The sequence below is a fragment of the Amblyomma mixtum genome, chromosome 2 (genome assembly GCF_055824585.1).
Source record: "Amblyomma mixtum isolate Tamu chromosome 2, ASM5582458v1, whole genome shotgun sequence".
NCBI lineage: Eukaryota > Metazoa > Arthropoda > Arachnida > Ixodida > Ixodidae > Amblyomma > Amblyomma mixtum.
Window position 1 is genome coordinate 71,533,565 of NC_143013.1, and position 24,347 is coordinate 71,557,911.

At 49.3% G+C, this 24,347-nt stretch overlaps 1 protein-coding gene across 1 annotated transcript in view; it reads right to left on the reverse strand.

Moving 5' to 3' along the window:
- Positions 1 to 3,406: 3,406 nt before the first annotated feature.
- Positions 3,407 to 24,347, reverse strand: part of LOC149359699 (uncharacterized) — a 58,841-nt gene continuing 37,900 nt past the window's right edge. Inside the window, exons 7-11 of the mRNA XM_089569117.1 lie at positions 21,144 to 21,319; positions 19,143 to 19,268; positions 14,718 to 14,966; positions 9,823 to 10,020; positions 3,407 to 3,526 (exon numbers count right to left, since the gene is read on the reverse strand). Coding sequence (XP_089425243.1) covers positions 3,416 to 3,526; positions 9,823 to 10,020; positions 14,718 to 14,966; positions 19,143 to 19,268; positions 21,144 to 21,319 — 860 coding nt within the window. The 3' untranslated portion in view covers positions 3,407 to 3,415. The remainder of the gene's footprint in view (positions 3,527 to 9,822; positions 10,021 to 14,717; positions 14,967 to 19,142; positions 19,269 to 21,143; positions 21,320 to 24,347) is intronic.

Genomic DNA, 24,347 nt, shown 5'->3' on the forward strand with positions numbered 1-24,347 from the left:
TGTGTGGTTTTGTGCAAGGTGAAATTAATAAATCAAAATAAATCGAACAAATATTTCCGCGACTAGGATTCGAACCCACGGCGGCGAGAACAGATCAGCTTCGCTGGCCAGTCGACACGAGCACTAGGCTATCGCCGTTTTTTTTTTAACATGATATTTATTACACTTAAACAATGTTCTATGTACATGAACTATGTCCAAACCATGAAGAAAACAATCGTAAATCAACACAATGCATAATACGACACACCTAAACAAAAGATACAACACAGGACACATCATTGCTGCATCATAACAGGACACACCTAAGCAACGATGCGCTAGAAAAAAGGCAGTGAAGAGCAGAGCACTAGAAGTGATTGCCACCCTGGTTTAAATTTAGTCTGGGCATATAATTCCGTTATATGAACAATCAATCTGATAAAATGGTCTGGAAAACGCGCGTGGTGGACCGCGATTGTGAATTTGTTGTTTCTACTATGCTATCGCCGCGTCCGCCCACGCCTCCTGTTGATGATGATGATGATGATGTCCTCAGGCTTAATGCCTCCTGTTAAACAGCAACACACTCTCGTGCTCTGCTTTGCACATCATCGTCTTCATCAACTTCCATCTGCGGCGCCTACACACAGAGAATACTCTGCCTTCATCGTCGTCGTTATCGTTCATGCATTTCTGCATTCACACGTTTATAAAATTTAGGCGAAATTTCTATTTTTTTTTTAATTTCAGAAGGCTTCAACAATCTGTTGCTTTAATTATTCTTCTCAATACGCGGAATTTCAGCGGTCTTTCATCGTCGCACTTATAAGGAAGTCGTTGATATCCGTCTGTTGTAAAGGTCGAGCGCTTAGACTTCGCAATCACCTCAAGCCTGCTAACCGGAGCCCTTCACTATGGCGTCCCTCTGCCTCGCAATCAACTGCAGACCCTGTTGCCTCTGCCTAACGGGTTACAGAGAGAAAACCCAAAACCATACCTATTTCTGGCGTTGCTAAAGACCAACCAGGAGTAGGTATGTTTATGCGATGGCTATATGTCTGGCAATTTGCCCTTTTAAGCACGCCAAGATTGACCTTTGTCGGCGTGTTACTTGCTTCGAGCATCAAGCAATAACCCATATTCTTTCTGCGCATACACGCTTCACCACTGATGTAAAAATACTGAAGCGTTCTGCACTACTGCAGTTTCAGTTGGTGCATTTGTGCGCGTGTGTAACTTCTACCCCTGTCACACGGGCACTGTAAAGGTACTTTGAACTAAAGCTCCATTACGCTACCAAAGGAGCACTACTTCAAGGGAGTTCGCCCGTGCTACACGGTCGCGGAACGACCTTTGGAAAACTATTTTAGCGCCCTCATCGGTGAAAAACTGGATTACAATTGCAGACTTCAGTGCACATGAGAATATAGCAGTGTAACGTATTTTCATCAAAAAAACTTGTTTTATATCAATATTGTGCTCAATCAACGCAATTTCAACTGCAATAATGGCATGATCTGCCAAGCACAGAGCATAACATCACAGCGCTGGCCACACTGAGCTGAACTGGCTCGGCTTGGTTCTTCGGCTCTTCCCTTTGCTTCTTTTCCTCCGTTTTCTATGGCTTTGCGATCCTTGCGATTCTGTTCACGTTCTTCTCTGTGCCTTGTGTTCGGCGATCTACGTCAAGATGTATCACTGGCTGCTGTCCGCCACTGTACGGACTTGCTGAAAACCACAAAAAACATGTCCGACATGGCGTCATTGTTACCGTGGCACTTGTATATCCGGGACGAGAGTATGGCGTGGTGAAACCGCCACAAAACAAATAACCTTATATTTTAAAAGACCAATAATTTTACGAAGCAAATTTAAGAAAAGAATATGGTTCGTTTCTTATCCCCATTTATTTTTACTGTTAACTTACTGGGAGAGAGAGTACTCCCTTGCAGCCTCAAAGGACAAACTCGAGCTGCCTTGATTCGAAGTTCCTTTGAACTATAGGTGTCCTTAGGCGCGTCCGTGTGGCAGCGCGCGTTCTCCCTTGGAGTAATGGAGCTTTAGTTGAAAGTACCTTTACAGTGCCCGTGTGACAGGGGTATTAGATCGCGTTGGTCACCAAAACGCGCACCATTCGGAGCTATATGTCCAGAATTCGCCATTCTCTACTTAACATTCATATATGGCGGCGTGTCCTCGTACCACTACCTGAGCAGTGGCGCAGCGGTTAAGCGATGCACCCACTACACTGGCAGGTGGCTGTTTCTATCGAAGCCACTGGTAGGGATTTCGCGACCCATGTTGCCTCTTCCCGAGCAACCTCTCGCGCAGATGGCACAACGCTCGTCCGAACTTGCCTGAGCTTCGACCCACAGGATTGATCTTGCGCGGCGCTCCGAGCTTACCCGTGTTACTACCGAATAATAGAGTTACCGAGTAGCTCCGGTAAGCTCGAGTATGTGTTCCCACCTTCTGTTAACACTCGCTGTACGCACTTTCTGCACACACATTCTGTGGACGCCACGCATGAGCATTAAAAATACTGAAGCCACACTGTGTTCGTCTCATTTTATTGATAACCACATCTGAATTGTGAAACATCATGCTATACTTACTAAAGACGCGACTGCGAATTTATTCATGCACGTATATGTTATTTTTTATTCTGACAATAAGCATGGTAAGGCGGCCGACAAATCCGCCTTCAGCGGCAGTAATGTCATCACGTACGAGGATACATTCCAGAGAAGCCAGAACGATGTCCGGTGATGCTAGTCATGGCGAAATGAATTGTGCACCACAGTAAGACAATCAGGAATCGGTCGAAAGTTTCATCACAAAGATTAATTCCACGTAATGCGCATGGGGTTTAACTCTTAATGCTGATCATAAGATCTTTGTGGCCCTTCCCATACATAAAGAGGGAAGAAACTGCCATCACGGTGGAGCACTGCGTTGTCTTGCTTCTATAGTCCAGAAAGGAAAACTGCGAACAGTGTCTTATCTGTGTCGAATTACCAAAAATACGCCTTCTTTAAACCTCTCTATCAAAATGTGGTATATAATACAATTACGCCCAGGGTGCGTCCATACCTGTTATCAGCTTCCGAGGTGCTTACAAGTCAGAGATAAACACAATGCGAGAAATATGCATAAACGGGGTAGGAAAATTTGGGAAGTCTTCCTCGTGAAAGCTAAATTTACCCTTTCTTTATAAAGCTTACGTTAAGGTGCGTGCAAGATTTCAATGATTATGAGTGAACTCGTTACTAATTTTTAATATGCGCTACACAGCCAAGCACGTTTTATGTGTATGAAAATGCGCAAATAAATCAGTTGTTTAAACTGCTAGCTCGCCGCCTGGAGTCAATTGATGTCACTCTCAACACAGTGAACTGAGGAGAAACTGCAACGGTATCGCGTCCTACAGTCATCACAGCGACGTTCCCGTTGACGCGACGTTGACCTTCTGACACTCTATAGTCACGATGACGCAGAGGGTGACGACGAGGCACGAGAGCAGTGTCACTGTCGCAATCAGCACCTGTGGGTCACACGTCATTTAGTTAAGGAAAAATTTGCAGCACTCTTTGAAAAATGTTTACGATATTACAGCTCACAATTGTAGAATAGCTCTGTTATCCTGAATACTACCGGATACTCGTAGAAGGCAACGTAAATAACATAGCAAAAAATTGGCAGTGGTTTAGCTCTGGTTAAACCTGGAGGATTGCGAACGCAACGAGGAGAGAGAGAGAGGCGATGGAGAGCGCGCGGCAGCGGCGGCGGCCCCGGCGCGCTAGCTATGCGCCGCTACTGCGCATGCGCAACTGGCGAGCGCGGCGACGGCACCTCTGAGCCAGTGAGTCACCGACGCAGCGACGGCGGCGGCGCGCCAGCTGTGCGCCGTGTGACGTCACTGTTCCTCGCGCATGCGCAGTATGGCTTTTCGTATACGCTCCGCGAAATGACTCGGCGACTCGCGTAGTGTAGCTTTCGCAACAAAAACCTGGTCGCATACGTGGTATACCGGCTATAGATTCGCGCGATGCAGAGGGCGCGAAAACTCAAACTTGATATTTTGCTCCGACAACTCCATTTCCTTGTAGACACACCTGTCTAAAAAAAAACAAACATCACATTCACATTGCAGTTTCTTATCCGACAGTCTCTTTACAGTTCTCAAATACAAATACGTTATTTCTATTTAAGCACTGTGCAAAATGTGTCGACGCTAATGCACATCGGCGCATTTTAGCGATGACCGCAGTCAGCGGTACAAGGAAAATAACTGAACGGAGCACCTTTCGCAACGATTTAGCTGCTCCGCTTCGCGCGACACATTTAAAGCAGTCCATGCTGCTTATACAATACGCACTCTACTAAGAAGACAGTTGATGGAGAGTGCACGCGACAGTCATTATACGAAATAAGGCACCTGCGAAGACGCGAAGGTGACATTGAGTATATACGACGATAAGTCCAGCCCTTAATTACATGCCTTTCCTCATCAGAGACAGAATGGCGCCGTTCATCTCCCCATTTCCCAGTGAGGGTGGGGAAGGGCAGGAGAGGAGTTCCAACGTCAGCAGCTGCTCTTCCCGATCATTTCCGGGAACCATATGTCAAATCTCGACCGGCCCCATAACGAACCGCGTGAAATCGCAGGTTCGTTAACCCTGGCGCCAAAGCGCCGTTCCCCACTTTTATCCGCCCGTTTCCCCGCATTCACCTCAGGCTCGGGTAAAAGAGCGGGGGACGCAATGCGGGGGAGGGAAAAAAGGGAAAGAGGAAAAAGGGGGAAAGAGGGCAGCAAGGTACGCTGCAGCTACGCTTCACTGAGCCCATTTTTCCGAAAGCCGGCAAAAGAGTGGCGTAGAAAAACAGAAAGAGGCCGTAAACGGAAAAGAGATAACAGGAAATTTGGAGAACGCAAAAGAAGAGTCGCAAAAGAAAGCGAGAGGGAAAGCAGAGGTAGTTACCAACTCCGCTGCGAACGGACAAATATTGGCGCGGAACGTTTGGCGGACCGCCGCCCTCGAAACGATGAGAGTAGAGAAAGTGAGGGCAAGGGATAGGCAGGGAGAGGGGTGAAATGGGGGTTGGGTACACAGCAACCGTCGTGCTTAATAATCGCCAAGATTTTGGAACTAGAGCGTTTGGGAATGAAACAAAGGGCAAAAAAAAAAGCCAACACTCATACAACACACTAGGCATCGGCCGTGGCAACTACGCGGAGTATGTAAGAGGGAGAGTATGGAGATTGAGGGAGTGAGAAAGAAAGAGAAAGAGAGAAAGCGGGGTGAGAAGGGAGAAGGACTGAGTGGAACAGACTGAGCACATGCGTATATATACGCAAGGCGAGACAGCGGCGAGGAGTCGTAGAGAGAGATTTCGGGTGTGGATCGGGCTGTCCAGGGACCCGTGGCGAGAACGAAACAAAAGGAAAGCAGCGCAGAACGAACGAATATGAGAGAATGAAAAGGAAGGCTGACCCCTTCTGGCGGCTTGCCCTCCTCCGCGCCGTCCGCATGACTCACGTAATCGTTTTCAATTACGGCGCTACGCCCACGGGGACCGTTGGAAAAGAGGCTAAATTATGCATTCCCGCGCGCTCGCGTTCGCCTTCGGCCGCGCCGGTAAGGCCATCGGCAGTTCCGCGCAGCCGAGAGGTGAGGGGGGAGGGGGGGGGGGGGGGCAGGGGGTGCAAATGGGGTGTTGGGCGCGGACAGATTGCGACACGGTGGTTGCCGCCAGTGAGCAATGGAACGAACGACCGCGGCTCATCCTGTTGTCTATACTTTTTTCAGACGCGTGCTTCTCTGTGGTAGTGCTAATGTGGCGAGTAGTAGTAGTTGATGGTGATTGTATGTTGACGGTGATCCTTATGCCGCACTTCCTGGTCGGATGCAAAGTCGGGTAGCCAGGCATCAGCAAAAAACTTGGGGAACGCTTAAGTTCGCCTTAAGAGTATGATGAGTTAAAAGGTCCCTGCGGTCGTTTGGGGGTCCTCCGGCGCATTCTTTCGCATATGTTGCTTTATTACAGATCGTTGCGCTTATTAATTGGTGACTCTAATTAGCGCACCTATTTAACTAAGTCTTCCGATAATGTAATTCGCCTATTTTGCGGTGTCAGGTGCTCGCACAAGACCTCCAATTATACCACTGAACGAGCGTTTCCCAGCGGTGTATAGGCAATAAGGAAAAAAAAAGCCAGAGGTGCAGAGGTAGTGTGCCAGGACCACGACCCAAAGGACAGCGGTTCAACTTCGCTTGCACTTGGTCCCCTTTTTTCTTCTCAGCGAAACTACTTTTCTACGTCACTACCCTTTCCATCAATCAGGATTTTCCATCCACTCCGACGCTGGGTTTTCCGCCGAGCGTGAACTTTAAAGCTCTCGCTTCAATTTTGTGGTTAACCAGTGGAGACGATTTCACAGCGTAGTCTGTCGGTCAGGCTGTTTGCGCAAAGCTCACCATGCCGAGACACCCATGCAGTCAGTGAAAAAGACGGCAGGTTAAGCCTGCATATTATAGGATGCGAGTAAAAACCTTTATGAAGCAAGATGTGGTTAGCGTGAGTACCGGACTAGGAGAGGTTGTCTACATCCTAATTCCTATACCGTCTCGTACACCCACTGTTCGACATCGTATATCATAGTATGCACCCGCCTAACTTTTTAATCTCATCCGCCCACCTAGCGGTGGCCGCAACTGGCAAAGGGCAGGGTTAATTGGAGAGACATGGGAGAGGCATTTGCCCTGCAGTGGGCGGAGTCAGGCTGATGATGGTGATGACGATGACGCGCCCAAAACCGTGCTTATCGAAGCGCTGGCGCAGTAGGAGTAAGGGCATACCCGTTGGTGTTTCGAAGCACAGAACGCATCTGACATATCGACGACGTGATTTGTTTACTTTGTTTTCTGTCTTTATAGATAGCAAAATAGTGCGAAAAGCTAGACATTCTTTGGCGTGAATTCAGCTGTGAATTTTGTCCTCGCCTTAAAGCCTTTACTGAGAGTGATATCACTTTCGGTCTGATGACGTAACTTACTTCTAGGGCGAATTTTTCGACAGACGACTCCTTTTAGCCCCGTGCGCGTGTAATTCTATAGCACTGAAAAAGAAAAAAAAAAAAAAAACTGGCGGCTTTGTTAGGTGTTGCAGTGAAGTCAACTCTGGGGCGCATGTAGGCTGCGCGCTTCTAGTTTGACATCCTTTTTCGCGTTTCGCGTACATCGGTTACGCAGTGATTTTTCTTGTTCTACGAGCTCCTGGACCACCACCCCAAAATTTATATACATGGTCTGTTCTGAAAGTAGTAGGACTCATTTTTTTAAATAAAATTTATTCAACAGAATAGAACAAACGATTAGAATTTTTCAAAGTAGCACCCTTCCGCACCTACACGCTGCTGCCAATGAGTTTTCCAGTTATCGTACTCCTCCAGGAACGTCTGGACCAGAATGGTGTTTAGCTTCCTCGTCACGGCCTGTTGAACCGCCTCTACCGATCCGTGATGTTTCCCCCTGCGCGTAGATTTTATTCTCGAGAATAGAAAAAAGTCTTGCGGGGCCAAGTCGGGGCTGTAGGGGGCCTGAGGCAGCGTTGCCGCCTTGTGCTGGGCAAAAAACCAGGGTCCTCATTCACATGATGAAGATCCTGGCAGATCACTTCCCGGTTGGCCTTTTGTCCCTCTGACAACACTCCCGGCGCCAACTTCGCGCACACTTTCCTCATGGCTAAGTTTTCTGTCACAATCTCAAAAACTTCGGTTTTAGGAATGCTCAAGACATCAGCAGTCATTCTAATACTCATCCTACAATCACTCTTCAGTAAATGTTTCACTCGCTACACATTTTCGTTGGTCTTGCTGGTTGATGGGCGTCCGGAGCGGTCGTCGTCTTCCACTCTTTCCTGACCTTCTCGGAACAGCTTGTGGCACTCGAAAAACACCTGATCTACCCATGGCAGCGTCACCGTAGGCCTCCTTAATAATTTCGTGAGTCTCTTTGCCCGTTTTACCAAGTTTACACAAAATTTGATCGCGTATTACTCGTCCAGTAAACGCTCTATGATTCTGCGTGACGAGACGCTTCGACAGGGGTTCACAGAACAAGCGACCTCCTCTCTTCAAAGGCCGAGAGCCGACTGCCGATTTTCCCCAGCATTCCCAATATCCCCCTTCAACGATCCTGCACGCGCAGACCGCCTCTCGTCCACCCGTTCGCCCAGGAAAAAACCAGTCTTAGTACTTTCAGAACAGACCCTGTACCTGCCCATCCTAAACTCCTGGACTGAGTGGTTCATAAATGCGAACGACTGACTCCCCCTTTGCACTGAGCTCTGCTGTGCGGTCAAGAAGCTAGTACGTGCCGCCTTGCTTTCTCGAGAACTTCTTATACCGGTGCAACACGTGCAAAAGAAATTACAGAAAAACTTAATGCCTTAAGTATGTTAATGCCATTATTTTCGGAATAAGTGCTACTCGTCCATATTTCATGTCATTCGTATCACCATAACATATAAGGCCTGCAAGCCAGTAGAAAATTTTACCTGATTATAAACAGTGCTAATGAGCAGATAATGTTTGAGATGTTGTACAAATGCAATATAAACATTATTTTGCAAAAAATGCCGCTGTTCTTGGCGGGCAAGTCGAAAAAGTAACCATAAACTCGTGTATCAGCGCCCAAGCAGAGAGTATCTCCCAAAAGTTCCGGTAAAACTGGTGCCATTCGCATCAAAAATGACGTAGAGGTGCCTCATCTGGCTGAAAATTATGAATAAACCATTTCCCATTTGACAGAAAGTTGTGTGCAAAAAAGCTGCATGCTTTTCTGCTTTGGATCAAAGGGGACGAGAGTATGGATTTCTTGGGCGAATGAGTTGTGGCGAACTCAGTAAGTTGCGAATGACAACGAGGCTAATGCGAATAAATTTTGGCGTTTGCACCACACGAATGCCATTAAAACTTGAGGCAGTAAGTACTTACTTGCATTACAGTAGTCAGCACTTGCTGCCCTATCAAGTTCTGTTCTGCAGCCACTCAGTCATTGTCATTCGTTTTGAGCCGCCACAATATCTCAGTGGTTAACGTGCTCGGCCGCTGACCCGGAAGACTTGGGTTCGATCCCGGGCGTAGCGGTCACACTTCCATGGAGGCGACATGTTAGAGGCCCGTATATTGTGCGATGTCCGTGCACGTTATAGAACCCCAGATGGTCTAAACTACCTGGAGCCATCCACTACGGCGTCTCTCATAGCCTGAGTCGCTCTAAGGCGTTAAACCCATTAAAACCATAAAACCATTCTCTTTCTGTCTTATCTGACGGATGAAGTGAACGCGTCGTTTTTGAACGTTCAAGGCCACACGCCACATGGTGGCAGCTGAAGGAACTAAAAGCATTTATGCCGAATTCATGGCAATGCCAATAAGAAGCAGAGTGCACATTATTCTTAGAAATTATGCGCATCACAGAGGACAACAAATGTGGTTCAGCTGGGATAGCAACAAGATAATGCCTTCCCTTTTCGCGGGACGACTAAGTACAAAATTAAGTATCATGAAAGTCGTCTTCAGCGGTGAACTACTGTTAGTTGCCCTGATCCGAGGCACCGAGCCTCTTGCCCTCTATCCCACGTAACCGAGTGGGGTTGTTAAGCAGCATCATAAAGAATCTAAAACTCCCATTCTATACAAATAACCCTTCTAGCGCTATGCGGGCTTTTACTCGATTCGTTTGACTACGAGAGCATTCCCGACGAGACAACGTCGCACCCAAGACACACAAATCGCACGAAGCGGTATAGAAAGACAACAAAATAAAAGGATACAGGGAGAACTATGGTCCTCATCTGGGTGTCGCTGACGTAAGCGCCGTACCACGGCAAGTCGTCCTCGCTCGGGTTCGAGTCGCTGGCTCTGTCGCCGTCCGCGTTTGGGACGGTCCCTGCGCCGCCGGCTAAGAAGTGCCACGGTCGTGCCCTTCCCTGGCCTTTCCCTGACGCCATCAGCTTCGCTCCACGCTCCAGCTGCAAAGGCGACATCATCCTCTGTCGAACCAAGCGCCGATGTAAGTGAATGGAGAGCAATATTACTTTCCTATCCACCATGCAGGGCTTCAAAGAAATGCATGTTAGTGAATTGACGGTGGTGATGGTTATTATGACGATTTCATGGCACAAGAACGGTTTCTGGTTTATGATTTTTATGATTTATGGGGGTTTAATGTCCCAAAGTTGCTCAGGCTATTAAGGACGCCGTTGTGAAGGGCTCCGGAAATTTCGATGAACTAAGCGTACACTGACATCGCACAGTACACAGGCCTCTTGAATTTCGCCTCATCGAAATTCGACCGCCACGGCTGGCATCGAACCCGCGTCTTTGGGGTCAGCATCCAAGCACCATAACCACTGAGTAACCGCGGCGGCGGCGCAAGAACGACTTGGCGGTTACGGCTAACGTGTTTGCTCTAACTGTGCTATACTTGTTCAAGCGGTAATATGAAATTTGCTGCTCATAGACGTAGAGAGATTGGTGGACTGCCTTTATTCCAAGCAACCTTGTATACTGCCGCATTCTGGTGATGCTGAGAAACGGCCCGCATACAATTCTGTGTTACCTGCACCGCAGTGGTGGTCTAGTGATTTGAGCTTCCGCCTCGCATGAGGGAGGTGCGGGGTTCGATGCCCAGTGCCGCCGGGTACCCACCGGTGATACAGTGGGTACAAGCTTTCCCCTGGCCTGGTGGTCGGCTTATTCAGGGTTAAATGCTTGGGGAGATGGGTCTCTGACCCCCCCTTGTGCAACGAAAACGCCTTGTGTCATGGCACTCTTTGGCCAAAACTGCCCTGGAGCCATAAAAAGTATCATCATCATTCTATGGGACCATGTTTTCGATGATAGATTGCAAGAGAAAAGAGTCAGGCTCCTAAAACGACTCAAGCATTATGAGTAGTCGTTGTGAATGGGCCAGACCAGTAGGTTGTAACATGCATGGTCTGTTCTGACAGTAGTAGGACTCATTTTTTTAAACAAAATTTAATCAGGAGAATAGTACAAACGATTACAATTTTTCAAGGTAGCACCCTTCCGCACCTACACGCAGCTGCCAATGAGTTTTACAGTTTTTGTACGCCTCCAGGAACGCCTGGACCGAAATGCTATTTAGCTCCCTCGTCACGGCCTGTTGAACCACCTCTACCGCTCCGTGATGTTTCCCCTCGAGCGTTGATTTTATTCTCGGGAATAGAAAAAAGTCTGGCGGGGCCAAGTCCAGGCTGTAGGGGGGCTGAGACAGCGTTGCCGCCTTGTGCTGGACAAAAAAATCGGGGTCCTCATTCAGATGATGAAGAAGATCCTACCGGTTGGCCTTTTCCTCCTCTGACAACATTCCCGGCACCAACTTCGCGCATGCTTTCCTCATGGATAAGTTTTCTGTCAAGATCTCAAAAACTTGGGTTTGAGGAATGCTCAAGTCATCAGCAATCATTCTGATACTCATTCTACGATCACTGTTAAGTAAATGTTTCACTCGCAACACATTTTCGTTGGTCTTGCTGGTCGAAGGGCGTCTGGAGCGGTCGTCTTCCTCCACTCTTTCCTTACCTTCTCGGAAAAGCTTGTGCCACTCAAAAAACACCTGATCCACCCATGGAAGCGTCACCGTAGGCCTCCTTAATCATGTTGTGAGTCTCTTTGCCCGTTTTAGCAAGGTTTACTCAAAATTTGATCGCGTATCGCTGATCCAGTAAACGCTCGACGATTCTGCGTGACGAGACGTTTCGACAGGGGTTCACAGTACAAGCGACCTCCTCTCTTCAACTGCCGAGAGCCTACTGCCGATTTTCCCCAGCATTCCCAATATCCCCCTTCAACGATCCCGCACGCGAAGACCACCTCTCGTCCGCCCGTTCGCCCAGGAAAAAACCAGTCCCATGGGCGTCCGGAGGGGGGGGGGCAAGGGGGGGCGGCTGCACCCCCTGGAAAATCACTCACTCGAACCGTGAGTGATGGCCGCACGCCAGGGTCGGTGGTGCGCTCAGCCAAAAGGGTAAAAGCAGCCCCGCTTCCACGCTTTGGGTCACATCTGCGAAATGCCGCGTCCGGGCGGGCGTCGTTCCGCCGTTTTCAAACCACGCCATCGTTAGCTCTACTAAAAGGCGACCTGTTGCAGACATACAGCAGCACCGGCGAGCATGTGTTTGAGCCTTCTTACGATCGGTGTCTGTTTCTTTGATCTCTAGAGAGATAGCGGCACGGAGGCAGACAGTGCACAGAGCATCTTGTTTTCGCCTTCGTCGCTCGCTATAATCAGGATACGTTCGTACGCCGGCCACCGATGAATTCTTCAGGAGGGAAGGACAAATCAGCCGTATCCACCCCCGCTTTGTCGGGCTGCTCAGGGTCAAGCGGGCGGTGGGTTGGCGCCGCAGCCGCCGCTCGCTGTCTCCTCCGATCCACGGGAGAGCGCAGTTCGGTAGAAGCGCCGCTTTCAGAATCTTCGGCAAAGGGGATTAGCTGCTTTTGTTCACGGCGACGCAGTCTCCAGAGGCGCCCCCACACCAGCGTTTCTTGCGTCTTCTCCGAAAACCAGCGCCTTTGGTCAACGCAGACCGATGGCGCCTGCCTGGCTCGCCTGTAACCTCTGGCTGGGTCTCAAATCACAACAGCGCCCATGTACTGTGCGTGTCAGTGCACGGTAAAGAGACCCAGACCCAGGTGGTCGACATTATCCGGAACTCTGTACTACTCCGTCCCTCATAGCCTGATGCGTTTTGGGGCTTTGAACCCCATAAAAACACAACAACAAATTTTCCGACCGGAGTGGCGAGTGTTCCTTCCCCTCGGAAGTCGCGCGGCGTTCCTTTCACCCCCCAAAGTGCGCATTCGGGGATATTGCGGCAAGTAAGCCCTTGCACGTGTGCGCGCCTCTGTGTTTGTGCTTCGGTGTTTTTAGTGGCCGGTTGTCAACGAAGGTCAGAACAACCAAGACAGCGGACGAGAAAACGACGAGCGGCGAGCAGTGTGTGTGCGGTTGCTCGACTGTGCGGATGCGCGAGCAAGATGGAGCGAGGTGTATGAAGCGGCGAGCGTGCATTTATCTTGTAAAGAAGTTTTTGTTGTATATATAGTTGTCTTTTTTTTTCAACGTACGCGTTCAACCGTTTTTCCATTCAATGTGTATGATGAGTATGCACCGAGAGCGTGTAGTGAAGCACAGAAATGAATTTATCACCCGTGTAATTACACAATTCGCCCAGAAAAATCCGAGGCGCCTACAGTTGCTGTTCAAGGAAGACTGACTGAGTGACTGTAGTTGCGTGTTTGTGAACATATTGTGCTGTGTGCTGGTCATCAATCCGGGTGAGTCGAGAACCCGTATGCAGCAAGACTGAGCACTCTTCTCCACGAAGTGATAGTATCTTTTTGTATTTTTTATTAATTTTAATTGTTTTTTCGTTGATAAACTTTAATGTATCTCTCTTAGCCGCGCTTTAATTTGCTGTTTGTAATTTTTCTTTCATGTGCGTATTTTACTTATTTTTTATTTATATATAAATAAATAAATTTACTCCGCAAATAGTGCCTTTTTGCTACGAATATACCCCCCCCCCCCCCCCCTCCGGCGCCAACAACCAATGGGCCCCCCCCCCTGCAAAAAATTCTGCGGACGCCCTTGACCAGTCCTACTACTTTCAGAACAGACCCTGTATTCTCGGCGGACTCAACGCATGATCAAATAAAGGTACGATGACAATGACTTCATCCTGAATATGGTGAAAGAACTGACACAAACACATAAACATGTAGACGCAACTTTGCTTCTAATGATGTCGCGTTGCACTCTTAAAGGGAAACTGAAGAGAATTTATAATTCGACGAGTTTAAAGTGGTGGAATTTACTTCTGAAGCTTGCAGGTAAAGCACGCGAAGTATTTTTGTGCTAGCATCTGTAATGATGAAGTTATCGCCGAATAAAGCCAAATCGACGTTCAGGCTTCTCTGCAGTGCACCGCGATGGGCAGAGGTTTCAGTGCTGACGTCACGTACGGCGACATTTCATTTCCAGCGAAGGAACGGTTGCTTCAAGGGAGAAAACTAGCGCCACCGAAGATCAAGCCCACGAAGCACTGTTTGGCGGCATCGCACGACACACGGCAGCATGTGGCCGAAGGCAGCGTACATGTAAAATTTCGGCAGTACTGACATCATTGCGAGTTTCCTCGCATTTCTTTAATGCAGTGAGGAGAAGCCTGAATATATTCGCGGTTTTAACAGGCGATTAGTCACCATTTTAAACGCTAGCGCAAAACTACTTGGGATGCTTTACCTAGAAGCTTCATACATCGGAGTGCTTGAAAAACCTCGAATTGTCAAAAAATCACTTCAACTTCCCTTTAAGGCGACTTCAAATGAGCAGTTTTACCCTAGGCTGCCAGGTGCCTGGTTTGTGGACGCCGACGCCAGCAGCACAAAGCTGAGGAAAGATCTAAGACAGCTAACACTGTATTCACTAGTCCACCGCAGTGGAGGCCTATGTAAATGTTAGAGCATTCGTTCATATGCAGAAGGTGCTGGGCTCGTAGGTGGGAGCTGCTTTTTTGCCGATGGGCGCCCGGCGGTGGGCAGTGCACAGCTAACGCTGGGAAGTGAATCCACGGTTTCTTTAGCACGCGGTGAGTGAATAGAGTATACTTCGAAACGAAAGGCGGTGGTGGAATTTCACCTCCCCACGCCGGCGTTTCTTGGGGATGTTGGCGAGGAAAGACTTTTTGGTGTGTCGGTGGCGGTGGTGGACCCGTCCAGAGGAGTTGGTCGCGGTAGCCGTGGTCACCCCGCTGAAGACTGTGCACATGTGGTACACCATGAGGTCCGGGTTGAACCCGTCGTGGTCCAGCGGGTCGCTCTCCCAGCCCGGATCGCACAGGCACCAGCCGCCCGCGGGGTCGGGGCGCCCCTTGTGGCAGTTCACCGTCTGTGGTTTCACCAGAGGTTAGAACTGCGCGCGTACGAGTGCGCTACCGTCGAGCCCGAATATATCGAACCCGGATATTTCGAATTGTTGGCTATATCAAACGCAGAGGTTATCCTCTTGAAAATTTTGTGTGAAAGTACAGGAAAGGGGCGCAGTGAGACAGAACTCAAGTTTCGCCGGAGTTCGATATATCGTTCAGTATATCGTTCGATACATCGTTCGATATATCATTCGATATGTCGTTCGATATATCGTTCGATATACCGAACTGCGCGCCGCGCATTTGCTGTTGACGCTTCTCTTAATGGCGGTCTTCGATCACTTTTCGCGCGCGGAGATGGGTCGGCTACGCGGCCTTGGGCACCTGCTAGCAGCGATGGTGTTGTGAAACCATGTTAGGAGGTGAAGGTGAGGTGTCCTTGAGAGTGGCCTTCGATTCATTCTATAAATTTTCCAAGCCACACCGATGATATGCAGTTAAGCCAACCTAACCAACCAAGGCTTAGCGGCGGCCGTCGCGTGGCGGGCTGTTGCAAAACCAATAGTACCCTAATTTTAACGCCCGACTATTCCATTGATAGTGTACTGGTAGCAGGACTAGACATCCAGCAAAGCGGAAAGTTGGGCAAGTTGGATAACGTTCATGATGTAAAAAATAGCGCACAGGGAACACACGGGACGGAGAGTAAACGACGCAGACAAGCGCTAACTCGCAACTGAGGTTTATTGCTGACGCGCGCAATATAAGGTAGTCACTTTAAAAAACATAAAACAAAAACAACCACAAACAGTCCCTCCTGGAAAGACCAAGTCAGAGGAAAAAATTGAAATTGAAGCATCAGGCGCCACTCATCGCTGTGGAAGATCAGTTAAAAAAACCGTTATCAAAAAAGGAATTCAATGCAACGCTGAGGCTAAAAAATCGATTTCACAGTCTGCCAAGTTAACAGAGGGCTCACTGATACACGGATTCCGACATTTCCTAATATGGTATGCCTCCATTATCTCGCGTACACGCTGATCTCGATGTCTGAAAACTATGACGGTACTAGAAAAAATCGGTTTACAAGTTTTCCCCTTCTGCACTTCTTTTTTGCCACATTCCCGGCAATGCTCGGAATTCCCGGTGTTCAGGAAGATTGCCATAATGATCTTTTAGGGAGTTACGGTGTTCACCAAGCCTAACGTTGAGGCATCGCCCCGTTTGTCCTACATAGACGGCTCCGCAGGACAACGGTAGTTTGTACACTACACCCAAGCTGCAGGGAACAAACGGGGCGCGGTGCCTAACGGTGCATCCGCGCTTTTTTCCTTTATCTCCAACACCTTCTTGCCTGTTCCGTATCTGAGAGCATAAACTGCTCAGCTTGCTTGGCCCGTAAAAAACCACCTGGACGCCGTAGCGGCTCCCTACCTTCTTTAACCCATGTGCCATTCTATGCACGTAGGGCACCACGCCGACTTTTTGCCGCTCCCTTCCAACGTCTTGGGATTTTTGTGCCCTTTTAATCCAGCGCACTAGTTTGCCGCACGTCATCGAGATGACATGCATGGGATACCCTGATTCCTTGAGCCTGTTCACCTGTGCAGAGACGCTCTTTTGGAAGGAGTGAATGCACGATGAATGCATTAAGGCAGCCATCACCAAATCGTGCATTCACTCCTTCCAAAAGAGCGTCTCTGCACAGGTGAACAGGCTCAAGGAATCAGGGTATCCCATGCATGTCATCTCGATGACGTGCGGCAAACTAGTGCGCTGGATTAAAAGGGCACAAAAATCCCAAGACGTTGGAAGGGAGCGGCAAAAAGTCGGCGTGGTGCCCTACGTGCATAGAATGGCACATGGGATAAAGAAGGTAGGGAGCCGCTACGGCGTCCAGGTGGTTTTTTCCGGGCCAAGCAAGCTGAGCAGTTTATGCTCTCAGATACGGAACAGGCAAGAAGGTGTTGGAGATAAAGGAAAAAAGCGCGGATGCACCGTTAGGCACCGCGCCCCGTTTGTTCCCTGCAGCTTGGGTGTAGTGTACAAACTACCGTTGTCCTGCGGAGCCGTCTATGTAGGACAAACGGGGCGATGCCTCAACGTTAGGCTTGGTGAACACCGTAACTCCCTAAAAGATCATTATGGCAATCTTCCTGAGCATTGCCGGGAATGTGGCAAAAAAGAAGTGCAGAAGGGGAAAACTTGTAAACCGATTTTTTCTAGTACCGTCATAGTTTTCAGACATCGAGATCAGCGTGTACGCGAGATAATGGAGGCATACCATATTAGGAAATGTCGGAATCCGTGTATCAGTGAGCCCTCTGTTAACTTGGCAGACTGTGAAATCGATTTTTTAGCCTCAGCGTTGCATTGAATTCCTTTTTTGATAACAGTTTTTTTAACTGATCTTCCACAGCGATGAGTGGCGCCTGATGCTTCAATTTCAATTTTTTCCTCTGACTTGGTATTTCCAGGAGGGACTGTTTGTGGTTGTTTTTGTTTTATGTTTTTTAAAGTGACTACCTTATATTGCGCGCGTCAGCAATAAACCTCAGTTGCGAGTTAGCGCTTGTCTGCGTCGTTTACTCTCCGTCCCGTGTGTTCCCTGTGCGCTATTTTTTACATCATGGACTAGACATCCTAAATTAGGCAGTAGCTAGTTCCAAATAACTACCTGCTGCGGCTTCAACGCCAAGCAGGTGAGACCCAGCAACGCTTAGCGATAACTGCGATGTTAATACGCAGGCAGGTGGCAACGCCGCTGCAAAAAGTGCGTCACTAGGGAGAGTGTAAGGCATTCTTGTGTCTAGTTTACAGACACGCTTATCTACTGACATCTTTAAAATTAATACATTGAATTCAATATATCGAACTATTCTTCGATCCCCTTCGAGTTCGATCTATCCAGGTTCGACAGTTCATACATACATACTGCGTAAGAAGTAAAAGAGCGACTTTAAAAAATTGGCGAAAACTAAAAGAAAGATTGTGTGAATGAAATGAGGAGACCCGTGGCAGCCACAGCAGAGGCCAATTATGAAACAATTTTGAGTACAGGCAGTTTTCTAAATCCACTCAATGCAGATAGAAGTTGGAACATATCGCGCTAGCGCGTCATTAGCAGTCGTTGCCACCAGCGCAAAATGTGTATTCTCGTCAGACCTCACGTACATTTCAATGCACATCGGTAGTGTTGAGGAAAGCTGAGAGAGTCTGATGGGATTCATCTTAAAACGTCTGTTTGTTACGGCGTTTTAAAAAAGCGCGTTGGTTTCCTAGCCGAAGTGCTATTGAAAATCAGAGAGCACCCACTACACTCCGACGCAGTCACCTTTCCAAGAGTTCTGTAGCAATGGGGACGCTCTGAGCAGCATTCATATTTGGTTGCTTTGTCTATACCAGCACCCTGCTGCCAGCAGCCAGTAGCTGACATGTTTCTCGCCCTCCAACATAAGACTAACTTTAAGGCGAAAGCCTTTAATGGCTCATCGTTGTCGACAGAAGCTTGTCTACAGAAGGTTGTCAGCAGAAGGCTGTCAGCAGAGGTGTCTCACTTTTCAGTTGGTCGAAATGGCTATGACGTCAGAATGCGCGGATTCGCAGTAATGAGGTCACCCACGGATGCCTGACGCCCCCTTTTGGAGCAGACGACAACTAATAAAATGATTGTCGACCGCTCCGACAGGTGGCGTATAAGGCGTCCGTAGGTGACCACATTACATACCTCATTACTGACAACATAGCCATGGATACAACCGAACTCATCGAAGCAGAGAGAGACTCGCGCTAAAGAAGCAGTCAAAGTCGGCAGTCAAAGTGTGTAGTTGTAATGTGTAGTCAAAGTGTGTAGTCAAATAAAGCATTAGTACAGCACAAACAGTCTCGCAGTGAATGCCAAACAGTGCGCCAGGAAAGGCTTTCGCCTTGCAGCACTTTAGAGAGCCAAAGTGCCCCTTTAATTTTTAATTTAAACATATGGTCAGCCACTTATGTATTTAAATAAATATGCGTCATACTGCGTTATTGCGTGCTTCTGAACGCACAGGGACCTGCAGCACAGAGAATGAAGAGAGGTCATAGAGAACGAAATGTTGAGCACACGTTCGCGAAATTTTTGTTCGTGGGAATATGCACGTTAAGGAATATGATTTGAACAACCTCCCCCAAAATAATATAGGTGAACGGCTTCTTACGATGGGATACCCGTGAACGGATCGAATCGGTGCCTTCCGTTCCTGGAAGCTGTCGAAGAATTCCAGCTCCTCGTCCGACAGAACTTCACCCACGCGACGACAGGCGTTGCTCCCGGCCAGGTACACCTGCAGGAAGGGGGGGGGGGGGTGTTTCCACACAGATTTTATTAAGTCAGTAAATAGCCTTGCTGAGTACAGTTCACTTATCACGATACCACTTGTAGACGAAACCGCGGCCAAGAAGAATCCGCGTAACATGCCAGTTTCCCGTGCATTTACCAGATGTACTTCATATCATGAAAGCGCTAGTATGGTACTAAAATTCGCGCATCTATAAGAAAATCTCTAGACTGATACGGTGCGAAGAATACTCAACCTTTGCCAGTCCCACGGGTACTGAGACGACACTCTTCTTTGGCCTGGCATTATACAAACCTTCATGGCAGCCGCGCTGCAGGTATGGCCGGACAAGGCATTGTTTAGCCATTTCTGCATGACAAATTCCCGTAGTTGTATACCCATGCACTTGCAGTGGTCTGTTGCGCAGACATTTTTCCTTTGGTTAGTACAGGTTTTTCGTGTACGATAGGGCTCCCAAGATTTCCACCATCTCAGCGTTAGTGAGACTGTGGAACATGTCTGGCGATGGCTGAGAGAAAAGGTAAAAAGGAGATTTTTCTTGAGCCAGCCAGCCCAGCCAGCCCAGCGCAATTAGCAGGAACTTTCTAACAAAAAGAGGTTAATTAAGAACACGTGAATAAGACAAAAAAAAAAAGTCGTCTAGTGATAGAAGGGAAATGGTAGGTGTAACTTGCGTCGAGATATCAATACACATTCGCAGACTACCAAGCTTCATCCTATATGTAACTACAGTAACTTGTTTGAATACAGCGAAATCAACTTGATTTTATTTGATGTAAAGAAACCTTCCGATTCGAATAACGTGGATGATATCATAACTGACATTAAGACGATAGAAATGACTTGTGCTAGTGGGAGAAGAGGGCCTTCTGGCAGTAAGAAAGGCTGAGTAGGGTTAATTAAGTGTGGTGCACTACAGACGCCTCGCACGTGAAGCTCCATGGGGAATTCGTTGGGGGGTTATGCACTCTAAACATAAATATGCCTGTTTGGAAGATAAAACGGAGCAAGCCGTCCTCAATTGCACTCCTTCATATAAAAGTGTGTGCGTTAGCGGCCGGCTTACTTTCATTTCACTACTTTCGGTTTACAGTATGGGCACCTAAACATTTAGAAGACGTTCACTTCGATCTGCAATAAGGGAGTAATTACTCGTTGACATCTACCAAGCGCAGCCAAACGGCTACAAAACAAAGCTTTCTCGGAAACTTCGCAGTTAAAAAAAAAAATTCGTCCTGGTCCGGGATTCGAACCCGGGACTACCGCTTCACCGGAGCTGTCGCTGTACTGAGCTAACCGCGACGGCTAGCATGTGGTAGAGCGAGAGCGAATTCATCAATAACTCGAAGTGGGAACAGTGTTGGTCAAATGGTTACGGTAATCCCCCAAAGTGGAGTAGATTTGTATTAAGAGAGTAATTACTCATTGACATCCACCCAAGCGCCGCCATACGGCCACAAGCGAAAGCTTGACGTCCCAGTTAACTCAGATGGTTGAGCGACTGCTCCGGTAAAGCGGTGGTCCCGGGTTCGAACCCCGGATCAGGACGAATTTTTCTTTAACTGCGAATTTTATGTGAAAGCTGTATAGCTTTCCTTCGTATCCGTATGGCTGCGCTTGGGTGGATGTCAGTGAGTAATTACTCCTTTATTACAAATCTGCTCCACCTTAGGGGATTCCCCTAAACATTTGACCATCACTTCGATCTGCAAGGCATCCGGCGCACTGAATAGATAAGCAGTGTTGTCTTAATTACAGCGACAAAATTGGATTCCAATGTAGGGGAAGGAAAACTTGGCTAATGATGCGCCGTTAGCGGCTGCAGTTGCGAGGCGGTCAGCAAAGCTGCTGCGTCGTTACCATTTCGTCGCCCTCGTTGTCCCAGCAGCTGGCCGTGGGTTCGCAGCGCTGGCTTGTCTCGTTGAAGAAGCTCCTCACGCCGTTGTACTTGATGTCGCACAGCACCGGCTGACACGACCGCGCCGGGTCCAAGTCGGGGCTGCGGCACGTCTTCAGCTCGCCCGGGCTGGAGAACTCTGGCACGCCACCGCGAAGTATAAGATCAGCGAGATATTCAACAAATGCCTCAGGGGTGTATACCAAAGTCTAGTGGAAAACGCAGTCTAGTGGAAAACGCAGGTAATGAACATAGCCCACTTCAGACCACGGCAGGCTTGGACTGAATACTGTAAACTACTTATTAACGCGAGAGCGTTAAGGAACTCGTAAGGCGCAAAATCCATCGTCGTCGTCGCCGGCGTCGACACAGTCTAAAGGCCCGTTCACACTTGCGAGTCGCAGAGGTCGCGCGACTGTTTTGGTCGAAAAGCGACAGTCGCAAACGGTCGCCCTGGTCGAAAAGCGACAGTCGCGGGCCAGTCGCTCGGTGCTCGATTTTTCAGCCTCGCGACTGCGAGTCGCAAACCTCTGAACCAATCAGCGAGCGAGCCAAGCTTCCGGCAACGACACCGCTCGCGGGCGCGCCGGGCGACGACCTGCGCTGCTCCCAGAGGGCTGCCGTAGTCGTCGCTAAGCCTAGCCGGTTTCATATCGATGTCGCAACTGAGGGCGCTTCGGATCCTGGCCAGCGCTAGTAATTAAGATGCTGCTTTCGTCACCACTTTATTGTGGACCTTGTATAATAATGATATCAAGACATGCTCGACTTCCGCGACGCCTTCAGCAGCGGAGCTAGCAGACAACAGTCGAGCCGCATGGAGCAGCAGCAGCAAAGCGGCTCTGGGAAGAAATTTGCTTTTGTCGCTGTTATCCCTTCTACCAGCAACTCGGTACTGGCCAGCGATCTTCAAAAATGATTCATTTCTTACATTCCTGTACCCAAGGGCTTGGTATGAACGCGAACAAGCAATATTGGCGCATTTTTGTGACGCCGCGGCGGCCGGCATACTGCAGGCTGGTAGGCCGGCCCTACAGAGAAGCTCGCCTCTGTCATCGTGACGCTTGTACGACCTCGGTGCACATCAAAACCGTCACGACAACCTAATCTTCGCTCGGGTAGTTGTATTACATTGCGAATAGCAGTTTAGACTATCGAGCGCGAGTACAGGAGGCGCGGCCACAGCAGACGAAACTCTCGAAAGCGCGCGAACAACGTCATTCCCGAGAGTTTTCGCTTCAAACGAGAATCTAACGAGAAGGCGACCCGCTGGTCGCGCTTGCAAGTGTGAACAACGGTGCTGTCGAGCTGCTGCTTGGTCGCAAGCGACTGCGAGTCGCACGCCCTTTGCGACTCGCAAGTGTGAATGAGCCTTAAAGCTGCTGCGGATGTCCTTGGCTGCCCGTCGTTAGTGGTGACAAATCACAGAAGCATCTGCCACGGAGGCCTTGCCCCACAGACGCGAGTAACCACACCTACCCCCCCCCCCCCCCCCCCCCCCCCCGCGCGGCTGGCGATAGCGGCTGACGATAAGCGGATAAGCGGCGGCGGCCCGATAACGCTATCGCGTTGTACTCTTAAAGGCGAAGATTAGGCGTCCTCCAAGTTTTTTTTCGCGAGTTCATCATCATCATCATCAGCCTGACTGCGCCCACTGCAGGGCAAAGGCCTCTTCCATGTCTCCCCAAGTACCCCTGTCCTTTGCCAGCTTCTGCCGCCACCGCATCCCCGCAAACTTCTTAATCTAATCCGCCCACTTTCTGCCGCCCCCTGCTACGCTTGCCTTCTCTTGGGATCCACCCCGTTACCCTTAAAGGGCCACTGACCAGGGTCCGGACATTTTTGAAAAACAAGCCCACTGCATAGATGAGGCATCGAAGATAACCTCTGCAAAATACTAGAGCCATGCGCGCCCCGAAAAGCTGCGAAAATTCAAATCAAAGCCCGTTCGTTCTTTCCTTCCTTCAAAAACGGGCCCGGCCCACTACTCTGCACCCCGCTGACGTCAGGGGGGGCTACTTTCGCTAAAGGCACTCCATTGGTGCATCGTTCTGACTGACGGGAGAAGGTTGGGCGTAGCCTTGGCGTCGCGTCGTCTGCACAACGCTTTCCGCAGCGCCTTCTGTTCTGGCTCATGCCTACAAACCCGCATGAAGGAACAAAAAAAAAACTGCGGAGGGAGCGTGCGGCGACAGCCTTGAACCCTAGCCATAAAAAGTAAGAAAACAGTAAAACTGAGGGAGTTGGCTCGCCCCCCCCCTCCCCCTCCCCCCCCCCCCCCCCGCCGTGATCCCGTCACGAGACGCTCTGCGTGCGCGCTCCCTTCTCAGTTTCTTTTCTTCTATGCGAGCCCCCCAAAACAAGGTTTTAATTAGTAGTGCAGCAGAGCCTTTCCCTCGCTCGCCCACTTTACCGCTCCGCACACATACCGCTTATCTTTCGTGCATCTTGCGTACGCCTTGACTCCAATGAATGACATATGCTTTGGAGCGGAGAAAAGACACAAACACACAGAACACAAACACGCATGGAGAAAAGCAAACGGGCGGTTGCCGGGTCCGCGCTTCGCCGTGTGTTTCGAACACAACCGACTTCCGCCCCTCCGCTCGTGAAACGGTGGGGAGGCCTAAAAGAAAATGAAAAGGTGGCTCGTTAACTGGGAATGACAAACAGATGTATGAAAGGATGCGCTCGCTAACAAGTCTAGGTGGTCGAGCCGATCGCGCCTCTCGATCGTTCAGTGTGCGGAGAAAATGCAAAAACCAAGAAAAGAATTCTATTGAAGGCGGGGCCATGACGTCGCCCTGTGACGCACTCCACAGACACCACGCCTCCGGCTTACACCGGAGAAGGAAGGGGTGATTTTGCCTTGCCGGGCCTACTCGACGAGGAGCGGGAGAGAAAAATTTCGAGGAGGGAGTGGAAGGAGAGGAGGCTCGCTGAAAGAGAGGTAGAGAGTGTCTGCTGAGCTGGGGTGGTCCGTGGCCCTTTAAAGGGCAACTGACCACCCCAGCTCAGCAGACACTCTCTACCTCTCTTTGAGCGAGCCTCCTCTCCTTCCATTCCCTCCTCGAAATTCTTCTCTCCCGCTCCTCGTCGAGTAGGCTCGGCAAGGCAAAATCACCGCTTCCTTCTCCGGTGTAAGCCGGAGGCGTGGTGTCTGTGGA